Source organism: Trachinotus anak, unplaced genomic scaffold (assembly GCF_046630095.1).
Source record: "Trachinotus anak isolate AG129_WGS33_773 ecotype Australia unplaced genomic scaffold, CSIRO_AGI_Tana_v1 ptg000019l, whole genome shotgun sequence".
NCBI lineage: Eukaryota > Metazoa > Chordata > Actinopteri > Carangiformes > Carangidae > Trachinotus > Trachinotus anak.
The window spans coordinates 14,570,658-14,582,875 of NW_027273870.1; the positions used below are offsets into that span (position 1 = coordinate 14,570,658).

General features: G+C 40.9%; 1 protein-coding gene across 5 annotated transcripts in view; it reads left to right on the forward strand.

Moving 5' to 3' along the window:
- The window catches only part of LOC139636385 (glutamate receptor 2-like), a 67,885-nt gene that overhangs the window by 12,976 nt on the left and 42,691 nt on the right, over positions 1-12,218 (forward strand). For all 5 annotated transcript variants that reach the window (XR_011694389.1, XR_011694390.1, XM_071504432.1 and 2 more), the window contains exons 2-5: positions 419-559; positions 6,346-6,585; positions 8,066-8,187; positions 10,045-10,119. Coding sequence is in view for 3 of the 5 variants with exons in the window: in XM_071504432.1 (XP_071360533.1) it covers positions 419-559; positions 6,346-6,585; positions 8,066-8,187; positions 10,045-10,119 (578 nt within the window). In the remaining 2 variants the exon portion in view is untranslated. The remainder of the gene's footprint in view (positions 1-418; positions 560-6,345; positions 6,586-8,065; positions 8,188-10,044; positions 10,120-12,218) is intronic.

The following is a 12,218-nucleotide window of genomic DNA, read 5'->3' on the forward strand; positions in this document are numbered from 1 at the left end:
ACCTGATGTTTCCTGTCTTACCTGTATGTTGACCTTTGCCTGTTTCCAGGATTTTGGATTTGGATTTTTGGGCACCGGACGACAACGGTGGTCTTATTACCTGTATGGTGACATCAACTCAGACAGGAAATGACCATTTATTGTATATTTACTGTTCATCACGATCACACTCTCTGTAACTAAACCAAGCATTTTTTGTTGCAGCACTGATATTGATACTGCAGAACTATCAGTACTGATACTGATACTGATCAGTTCATACTGTGGCTTGATGATGGTGTACTGTGTGACAGTATTTACAGTTGATTCACTGCCTCTTCATCTAAACTGTGTAATCTTGTTTATGTAATACTGAAGATTGTGTAACTATAATTCTGCTGTTCTCTTCATATTTCTTGTGTGTGTGTGTGCATCACAGGGGGCTTGTTCCCGAGGGGTGCAGACCAGGAGTACAGTGCGTTCAGAGTTGGCATGGTTCAGTTTGGGATGGCAGACTTCAGACTGACTCCACACATAGATAACCTGGAGGTGGCCAACAGCTTCGCTGTCACTAACTGCTGTGAGTTTTCTTCTCTTGTTCTGAGTTTGATCAGTTAAAGCTTTTGTCACTGTAGCAGATCATATGTACATGCTTTTATGTTTTTGATACAGATTATTGATTAATTATTAGTATTAGAGCAGAGGCTGATCAGTGTACCAACAATGTGTTGGTCTCTCTCCTCCACGCACACACACACACACACACACACACACACACATGCACACACACACACACCCCAACCCCCCAGACTCAGACTTTAAGCTCCAGCTCTGTGACCTGTTTTACCTAGAGTTCTTTTACCTTTAAGAATCACAGAGGGAAATACATTATGACACCTGGAAGCTCCTCAGGTGTAAGTTAGCAACAGGCTCTTTACTCACTGTTTAAACTTCCTCCAGACAGCTTTTAAACTTTGTAAAAATCCTCTGCTATGATTCATTTTTTTGTCATGTTTACACATAAAAGACACAGCAGCTCAGTATGTGTATTATCTAGTCCATTCCAGCTCTATGCTCGGCCTGGAGGAGGGGTTGTTCAGCCACAGGACGATAAGGGTGGTTCCTGTTTTGTGCTCTGAGAAACAGTAGACCTCCACTGGATGTTTTACTGTGAACAGAGGCAAGAGTGAATTACCAGTGGTTGATGAAGGTTGTGGACAGGACCAGGTCTTCCAGCTTCCACGTCCTTACCCCTCAGCAGCAGAATCACTGCAACAACTATCAGAGATGTCTTACTGCAAACAGATGCTCTGGCAGTTTGAGTGAAATGGGTTCAAGCCACAGACATCTGATATGAACACGGTGATAAATTTGTTCAGAAACAGTTATTTTGAAGTGGGTCAGAGTAGAGTTACATTCCAAACAGCAGAAACAGTGGGAACGAGGAGTGGCTGCAGCAGTACACTGAGTCTTCATCAGAGCGTGATGTAATGATGGCCCGCGGCTCAGAGGTCTGCTATTTAAGTTCCGTGTGTTGTGATAGCATGGAGTCCTCTATTTCTTCTTCTGCACCTGCTGCAGTTCATATGATGTCCACACACTGGAACAACCTCATTGACCTCACAAAGATAACATTTCTCACTGCATGCATTCATGTTTCAAATAGTTAAACCATGTTGCACAGGAGACACATAAATCAATCTGCTGATCAACGCTTAAGCATCAGATAAGTCAAGGGGCCCCGTTCTGGTGGGTCAGCTCAGGCAGAAACCCTAAGTTGACGCCCTGTGCTCTCCAGGGTGAGGAGAGGGGTGGTACAAGGTCCAGCATCATAGTGAAGTCTTGGTGCCAACAATCAGCTGCTCAGAGCAGATCAACGGCTCCATGCACCTCACTGAGAGAAACCTCTGTGTTGTTCCTATGGCTCCTCTATAAAATACTGAAGTTCTGTAAATGAGAGATTTCTACAACCATGGTTTATCTTTGATCCTCTTTGAAGTCATGATGGATTATCAAGTGTAGATTAATGGGCACAAATATCATTTTTATCCGTTTAAATTTAAATGTACACCACAGTAGAGTGAAGGGGTCTGAAAACTGCCTGACACTGAAGAATCTAACGAGAACTTTTCTAAATATTAAATTATTAGTGTGTTTCTCTGCACCACTACACTCAGCACTCTGCAGCATTAAAAATAATCAGACATCTCTCCTCCATATTTATTATGTAAGACAGACCAGTTCTAATAGAAGGCACAATTCTTTGTTTCTCTCACTTATTCACCGTATCATTAACATTTTCACCTGCACCTAGAGCTGTGGGCGTGGGCAGGGTACACCCTGGACAGGTCACCAGTCTGACATATAGAGACAAACAACCATCCATGCTCACATTCACACCTTTAGAGTCACAAATTAACCTAATGTGCATGTCTTTGGACTGTGGGAGGAAGCCCACACACACACAGAGGAGAACATGCAGACTCCAGACATATATTCCCCAGGCCTGGGGTTCAAACCTAGAACCTTCTTGCTGTGAGGCAACAATGCTAACCACTGCAGCACCTTGCCACTACCTGCAATGGATAGAAACACTAAATCAGGTTGATAACACAACAATCACACCATCCATTCTGTTCATGCTGTTCACACCGTTCATAGTGTTCATACCATTGATACAGTTCACTCTGTTCATTCTGTTCACACGTTTATACTGTTCACACGTTCATACTGTTCATACTGTTCACATGTTTATACTGTTCATACTGTTCACACGTTCATACTGTTTACACCGTTCACATCATTCATACTGTCCACACGTTCATATGGTGGCGGATGAATAGACATTATGTATTATATGATTATGTTTTATATTTTATATGATTCTGGATAAACAGAGATGTAACTAGAGATGTAAACTAGTCTGAATGGTGGAAGCAGTAATTCTAGTTTATTTTTTGCTGTATTTATCAATGATTGATAGTCAAATTAGATAATAAAATGGTTCAATCTGAGCCATATAACACTGACAGCAATCATGTCACACCTAGACAGGGTCAATAGTATACAGCTGATTAATTTTTTATTTTTTTTATGCAGTAGTGTTGATTAGTCCTCTTTGTCTGCTGATACACAGGTTCAGGAGAAACATATGGTATCAGAACCCCACAGCAGAGCTTATTAAAAACTTTTTTATCAAATAAATTAAATCATTATGTTTGTTAATGTCTTTTAATTTCTCTTTATTAAGGAAAAACAGTCTGATACATTTTCATGGCGCCTTAAAGTGTGGAGCCTGTTATTGCTTAATTGTTACTGTGAAAGATGTTGTTGTACTCCAGATGTCTGCAGCTGCACTGCTGCTTCATACAAACTGAATTACAAAGGATTATTATTCATGGCTCAGTCATGTTCATACATCAGCATTAATGCAGGGTCTGATCCTCATGACTTCCAACAGTTCAGTCACAGAGAAGAAACTGGATGTTTTATTTCTAGAGGAAAGAACGAGGTCATTGAAGTAGGACGACTAAATATAACAGACACAGACACAGAGACTCCTGCAGTCTTCAAGTAAAACATCCCAACATACAGTAACTGTTGTCTCCATAACACAGAAAATAATAAGATTAATATTACACCAGTGAAACGGTTCTAACATCATAGTCATCACATGATGGACGTCTCTGAGCAACTGGGAGCTGAGCTGTCTAACATTTACTCAGCTTGTTTCTCTGATAACTTCAGGTCCAGACGTCTGGTGACTAAAATCCTTCATCTGTTGCAAATATAGAGTTCAAAACCTTCAGTCTTTATTGAAAAACATTAAGAAGAACTACAATGCTGATGCATGAGCATATAGGATATGACGTCATTGACAAGCGACTAGTGAAATGAAGCGTTACTATAATTAAAATCACAGATTTCACTGGTTTGAGAATTGATGGAAACATTTGTGATGATGTAAGAACACAACTCATTAACATATAGAACAGAGGTCTAATTGTTTTTAGACATTTAATGTGAAAAGTTACAGATTATAACTTTAACTAAATATCACAAACTTTCACCATCCACTCTGCCTGGCTCTTAAAAACTCTTTCCTTGGTTTTCTCCATCAGATCCTGGTCTGCCTGTTCTCCAGTGTTAGTGTTCCAGCGCAGTAAAGAGTGTGTGCGTTCATCCACAAATGGGCAAAACTCCCCAGTTCTTGTCAAAGGAAGCTCATCTTGGTCCAGCATTCGGTTTCTGGCTGTGAAAGTCTTCTGTGCCATGTTGTGTATCGCTATAGCAACTCAGTGTCATCGACTTGCTGTGTATCCAGTTGAGGTTGAGCAAAAACTCCTGCATACGGTCCAGTGTACTGGCAGAGAGAAAAATGTACAGATGATGTTTCATTTCGATCTGAGCTCAACCTTAGTCCGACACACCTGTCCATTCACAGGTGTGTTCTGCTTCTTATGTGTATCTAACTGAAGTGAACCATACTGGCACTGGGGGAAGAATGAGTTCACTCTACTTCAGGTTTTTTGTAACTCTGAATATAATTTATTGTTTTTTTACAGCTACATCTGAATAGGGTGTGAGATGTTTCTGTAATTTTCTTTTTCTGGGAGTTTTCTGGTGTTTGTCATGTTTTCTGATCCTATCCTGTCATATATATTATAATATTTCAGAGGAACAACAGTCATCGTCATAGAGCAGTTTCTTTGAGGTGGAAAAACCAACTGCCAACCATACTCACTCATGTATTGTTCTGTTCTTCAGCAAATACTCTAATGTATCAAATCAAATCAAGTTTATTTCTAAAGCACACTTAAAACAACCAGAGCTGACCAATGTGCTATACAGTAAAAGACAAAGAAATAACCTGACATGGTAACAGCCAAAAGCAAGGAGATTGAGATCACTTCACTATCCCAGAGTCAGAGTCGCTGGGAACAGTTTGAAATTAAAACACAGAGATAAAAACGAGGGTTTTGTGTTTAGTATTAAAAATGGAAAGAAAGGAGCAGCTGGTCTGAGGGTCTGAAGGATTTGGAATGGTTAGGGGGGCAAGGGGCTCAGATATGTACTGGGCTTTAAAAAACTAATACACTTACTTTGAACTTTGGTATATGACTGGTAGCCAGTGCAGGGAAGCAGGTACAGGTGAGATGCAGTCTCTTCCTAGTACCAGTGAAGAGTCTGGCTGCAGTGTAGACAAGACCAGCAGGATTAGCTGATGCCTAGATTGAGAGTGTTACAATAATGGAGCCAGGAGGAAATGAAGGTGTCTATGAAAACCTTCAGATCATTAAAGGAATGGTTGAGTTTGGTGATGTTTATTAGCTGGAAAGAGCAACCTTTCACAACAGTGTTAATTTCTCAAACTTTTACACTGAATCAAAGATTCAGACTTTTGGCCGGAGCGTGGAGATGAGGGGTCAGGGGTCCTAAGAGATGTCCTACACCACTGATGGAGTCAGAGGGACCAAACTAGACAACTTCACTCTTACTATCATTTAATTAACAACATTTATTTGCCAATATTTCGCATCCTGGAGGCTGTCAAGGAGAAATCTAACTGAATAATTAATATCATTATCACCAAGTTCTAATGGGAGGTAAAGCTGAGTGTCATCACCATAGCAGTGATAGGAGATTTTATAGTTTTGTAAGATGAAACCTAAAGAGAGCAAAGAAAAGAAAATAAAATGGGTCCTTTGGTACTGCACAGGTATATGTGGAGTAATTACATATATGATATATATATATATTTATATATACATCCTCTTACCAGGTTTAATACATTTAAATGGTGACAGTAGAGAGTGGGACATATCAGTGATAATCTGTCACATCCAGCTCCTGCATGTTTGACTATAATGAAAGCAACTTTCATTCATCCACAGATTTCTATCCAAACCTATTCCAAAAGTAGCTCGACAGTTCTAGTTCATTTTATTAGACCCATGTGTTTCAGCTTGTGGCCTTCATCAGGGTCATCAGGCCAGCTGGAACGCCTCGGTCTAATAAAGTTCTTCTGTTTACTATTTGTTTGTTTATTTACTGTTTACTGTTTACTATCTATCTATCTATCTATCTATCTATCTATCTATCTATCTATCTATCTATCTATCTATCTATCTATCTATCTATCTATCTATCTGTCTGTCTGTCTATCTGTCTGTCTGTCTGTCTTTCTGTCTGTCTGTCTGCCAGGTTTTCAACACTGATGTGGATCATGGTCATCAGAGACAGCTACAGGTCTTGAGGGACATCCCTCCTTTGTCACCTGTCAGAATTTTTCCTGACCTGTTTCTTTCTGTCCCTGAGTTTCATCCTCTCTCTCTTGCTCTCTCTCTCTCTCTCTCCCTCCTCCAGTTTGTTCCCAGTTCTCTCGAGGCGTCTACGCCATCTTTGGCTTCTATGACAAGAAGTCTGTGAACACCATCACCTCCTTCTGTGAGACACTGCATGTCTCCTTCATCACACCTTCTTTTCCAGCAGAGGGGATGAATCAGTTCGTTCTCCAGATGAGGCCGGACATCAAGGGCCCGCTGGTGTCATTAGTGGAGTACTACAAATGGGAGAAATTTGCCTACCTGTACGACAGTGACAGAGGTAATGAAGCTCTCATCAGTGCTTAGCTAGAGCTTGTGATTGTTGTCATGATGCTGTGATGAAAGGATCCCTTCTATCTGTTTTTTCAAAGAAACAAGACTGGTCTCACAATCTGGTAGACACACAATGGAAATGACCTCAAACGTTCATTTTCCACAGACACCAACACCATTGCATGTTGTCATGTCTGACTGCCGAGTCTGTGAAAGAGCATTGGTTGTGCCAGTTTCTAAGAAGTCATTCTCAAACTGGAGACCTACATTAAAGTGTCAGGGGACCTCTTCTAGATCTGATTAGATGGCTGTGGCTCAGGAGGCAGAGCAGGTCATCCACCAATCAGATGGCTGCTGGTTCAATGGGTCTGTGGACTTTTTCAGGCAGGTCGGTTTTCTGTTTTTGTTGTCAGAATTAAAACTGAAGAACATCAGTGAATTCAAGAATAAAGAAAGGTGTTCACATGACACAAAGGTAAATAGATAGTGCTGTCTACAGTGACCAGCGGAGTTCTCCACTGTAACCACATAATTGTTCACCCTTTCATCACTTCATATTCACCAACATGATGGAGCTAATGTTCACTTTTTATAGCGGTCACGACAACCTTTATTCTGAAACCCATCAGTCCTCAGACATCACACAGTGGACTAATCAGTCTGCCAAAGGTATTGATCATCACCGTATCAGCAGCAGGCATCTGTTAGTCTCCTCTGAAGTCGAGTCTACAGACAGAGTTTCAACATACAGCAGACTTCAGAGACAAAAACTCACATTCAGAGATGATCCCAATCTGAGTCAAGAATCTGAATCACGTCAAAGAAATAAACAGACGATAAACAAACTGTCTGTCTGTGCTTTATAATGTTACACTATATAGAATGACCATTCTATTCTCTGGCTTTTATTTTGAAATATTTATCTTTACTTCTGCATTCTTCAATTCAACAAGGAAAAAAAGGGAATTTACAAATAGCAATTTTTTAATTTTGTAATTCTGACGATAAAAACAGAAAAAATAATGTTTTATGTTTTTAATGTTTTTATATTTTAATAGTTTTATGTTATTGTTTTTATGTTTTTAGTGGTATTCCATAACAAACCTGAATGTTCACCAATCTTGATTCCTGGTTCCTCCAGTCTGAATTTCCAAGTGTCCTAAGCCAGGCTACTGAGCCCCAAACTGCTCCTGATGTAACATTGGTGTGTAAATGTGTGAGTGTGTCATCCATTGTCAAGCTCTGTATGAGTGCAGTCATTACCATTTGACCTGGAGAAATATCCCTGACCTCCAGTACATGGTGCCTTTGGTGATATGGTGTCACATACAGTGTTAACACAGAGCTAAGATGAATCTTGTGGTGAGAGTTGAACATCAGTAGATTCAGATCAGAGCCCTCAGTCAACAGTACAACAGGGTTACTATGTACATCACAGCAAACAGACTCAACATCTCACTGACCACTGTGTGTGTGTGTGTGTGTAGGTCTGTCTACTCTGCAGGTCATACTGGACACTGCAGCAGAGAAGAAGTGGGTGGTCACAGCCATAAATGTGGGAAACCTAAAGGATGAGAGGAAGGACGAAGCGTACCGCTCCCTGTTTCAGGTACTGATGATCTGCTCACTGCCAGATACCCAGCAACACACACCACAGTCTCTGCAGCGCAGACAGTGATGGAGACTGCTGAGGGAGCCCACTGAGCTCTGACACACAACAAGGACAACAATCACACAACATTAAAGTGACACCAAAGAAGAAGAATTAGATAAGAGCTCCCTGGCAGCAGCACACTGACCTGAGGCAGTGTTAAAGGTTATAGTGTGTTTATCTCCGCGAAGAAAAACACAGTCTGTCACTGACATCCAAGCCCTCTGACCCATGTGCATCATCATGATAAAGTAAAAGCTTGTTAAGCAGTTTAATGCTTCTTTTCAACGTGTGTTGCATTTGACTGTGTGTTCAGGCTGGTTGATAGAGAGTTTTTTATTTACCATTCAAAGCCTTTTTCCTTTTAGCATCGAGGTTTGAAATGAACACATCATGAGCTTAAGCTTTAAATAAAAATAGACTTTACTCTCTCTGAAGACTAACTAACTCAGGGCTTCTCAACCTTTTTCAGCTCATGTCCCACTTTAAAATCTAAAAAATGTTGGCGGCCCAAATCTGACGCAGTAATAATATGAAGGCTAAATGATGCCTTCACTTCTTATTAGAATGATAAAGATGGAACATTTAGGACTGAACTGAAAATCGGGGAGGATCAGTTTTTCTTTCTGTTTGACAGATGAGTCGTCGATTCACCTTCTGTCTCTGGCTCTTCCTGTTTTCACCATGGATGTGATCCTTTAAACGGACTGAGATAGAGAACAGTTACATGATAATGTGGTCTGGATTTTAGGACCAGAGGAGGCTCCAGTCTCCTTCAGACTGAGGTGTGACCAGACTTCTCCGAAAAGCTGTGTCACATACTCGGTTGTTTACCCGGCTCAACTCTGCTCCGTCACTGGACACTGTGGCATGAATGATGGGACATAACCAAGCTGGTTATCGCAAGGGCTGACACGATTCCTCAAGAAATTCCATTCATAAATGTCAATGAGGGAAATTCTTTACATCAAAGCTTCATTTAATCCACATGAGGCTCATTGTCACTGTTAGAGATGAAACAGATTCTGGTTTAGTGCTTAATTATCATGACCAGGGATAATTACTTATTTTATTACTTTAGGTTCTGTACCATCAACAAGCAACAATCTCCAGACCCATGCACAGAAAGAAACGTGGGCTTGTTCAGGGTCAGTATGGCAGAGCTGCTCTGGAGATTTATCAGCCTCTAAAACATTTTTACACCAAAGTTAGTGGGTATATAAACAGTATCATGCTGTAGCAATTTAAGCAATAAAATGTTGATTTTCCTTAAAAGGAAACCAATTAGTTGTTTATTTTAAGAGACCTGTGTTCTTTTCTCTTTTTTGGTATTTTCTATATTCTATATATTTTTCTATGTTCTATTTTTTTCTCACGTCTTATTCTTTAATAAGACAAAAGTAGTTCTTACCTGATTAATCTGTAGAATAATTGGTAGAATACTCGATCACTAAATTGATAGCTGCAGCCCTAGTTATCAGCAGTCAGCCTCCGGTTTTCTCAGCAGGTCTGACTGTTACACTGTGGAACATAGAAATCTGTCTGATACCAAGGTCACAGGTCAAATATCCTCATCCTCCAGATCACAGTTCAGACTAGTTCAGAGTTCAGAACACAACCGGTTCATTGTGTTGGTGACTGTCAGTTCAGAGAAAGCTGCTGTTCCTGCTCCTCACCACATCATCTCAAACTGTGAGAACCAGGAACCATCAGTCTGACAGGGGCGGAGTTTCAGAGATGACAGTTAGATGTAATTTCCTGTGGTGCTACAGGACTGTGCTGTTGAATCCTGTTAAACTCTGATGTGTTTTTCAGGACCTGGAGATCCGTAAGGAGCGACGCATCATCCTGGACTGTGAACAGGACAAAGTCAAAGACATCATGGAGCAGGTGGATCAATGCTGCTGCTACTGATACAGTCATAACCTCCATCCATCACAAGATACATGGTGCTCCTCCTCCTTCAGCCCTACACTCATCCTCCCAGCATGCACCCAGCTTCAGTGATGCTATGACATTTAACAGATACCCTAACCCATGTTGTCATCATGAAATATTTGGGAGACGTTGGGTTTTGGTTTCTTAACTTAAATCAACAAACCATCGACGTCAGTTATTCTACATCAGACTGATGTTGACATTAGACATCACAGCCTACATCCAACCAGACATCATCGACCTCAGGGTCAACACCTGCTCTGGATGTTGTCCAGATGTGTATTTAAAATGTTTCTGTCATCGTGCTTCCCTGAGTTCTCTGTACTGGTCTCATTCCAGATCTGCTTCCAGGTCTCTAAATTACCCACTCTGCTAATCTGACAGATCTCTCCTGTGTCCTTTAGTTTAGAATAAGAAACATACAACACATTCTCATTTTCATATCAGACTTTGAATTTGATGTGATGTGGCTCACGGGTTGTCACTTCAGCCTGTGTCTGTGATGCGCTACAGATTCTTACAGTGACAGTGAACAGTGAGTAATGAAGATCAGGACCTGTATTCACAAAGCATTTTATCTTCTCACTCAGAGTTCTCCTAAGTTGCAATGAAAAAGATTCTAACGGAAAGTTTTCTTCTTCAAATCCTCTTCAGCTGCTGACACCAACTTTTACTGAGGAAAAGCAAAAACTCCTGCGTGAGACTCCTTTGCTATGGTGGCGTCAATGGCATCTCATGGATGAGCTTGTTGTAAGAACCACAGTGACAGTTGATGAAAGGCCGGTCTGTACTGGTGAAAACACATGAGCAACATTGTGCAGTAATAATAAAAAGAATCAGAAACTAACTTGAACCTGACTGAGAGCCCATTAGCCACTTGTGTACCTGTTGTAATGTAGCTGTGGTCCCGGCTGTGGGTTGAGGTAGGGTGCAACATCCACTGTCCCTCACAAAGTGACAGACACGATTCAATTCAATTCAGTTTAATTTGTATAGCACCAAATCATAATATACATTATCTCAAGGCACTTTAAAGGGTTAAGTCGAGACCTTACTGTAAAAACCCAAAAGTTAATGGCATAAAGTAGGAGAGAGAGAGAGAGAGAGAGAGAGAGAGCCCAATGCATCATGGGAATCCCCCAGCAGTCTAGCTCTACAGCAGCATAAATAAGGGATGGTTCAGGACATACCCGAGCCAGTCCTAACTATAAGCTTTATCAAAGAGGAAAGTTTTAAGCCTGATCTTAAAGGTAGAGAGGGTGTCTGCCTTCTAAACCCACAGTGGAAGCTGGTTCCAGAAGAGAGGAGCCTGATAGCTGAAGGCTCTGGCCCCCCATTTTTATTCTTAGAAACTTAGAACCACAGCAGACCTGCATTTAGAGAGTGTCCTATTGGGAAAATAGGGAGCTATGAGCTCTTCAAGGTACGATGGTGCCTGACCATGAATGGCTTTGTAGGTGAGGAGGAGAATTTTAAATTCTGTCCTGGATTTTACAGGGAACCAATGCAGAGACACTAACACAGGAGAGATGTGATCTTGTTTCCTATTTCCTGTCAGTAATCGTGCTGCAGCATTTTGGATCAATTGGAGGCTTTTCACTGAATTTTTGGGACATCCTGCCAGTAAAGAATTACAGTTGTCCAGTAACAAATGCATGAACTTGCTTTTCGGCATCCTTTAGACACAGGATGGGTCTGATTTTTTGCAATTTTGCACAGGTGGAAGAATGCTGTCCTGGAGACTTGCTTTATATGTGAATTAAAAGACAATTCCTGGTCAAAAATGACACTGATGTTTCTGACTGTAACACTGGAGGCCAAGGTGATGTCATCCAGTGTCCATATATTATCACATATTGTATCTCTGAGGTGTTTGGGGCCAAGTACAATAACTTCAGTTTTGTCTGAATTTGAGAGTAAAAAAGGTTTTCATGTCCTTAAGACACACCTGAAGCTTGGCTACCTGGTTAGTCTCACCATGGCTTCATGGATAAGTACAGCTGGGTGTCATCTGCATAACAATGGAAATTTATCTGGTGTTTCCTAATAAT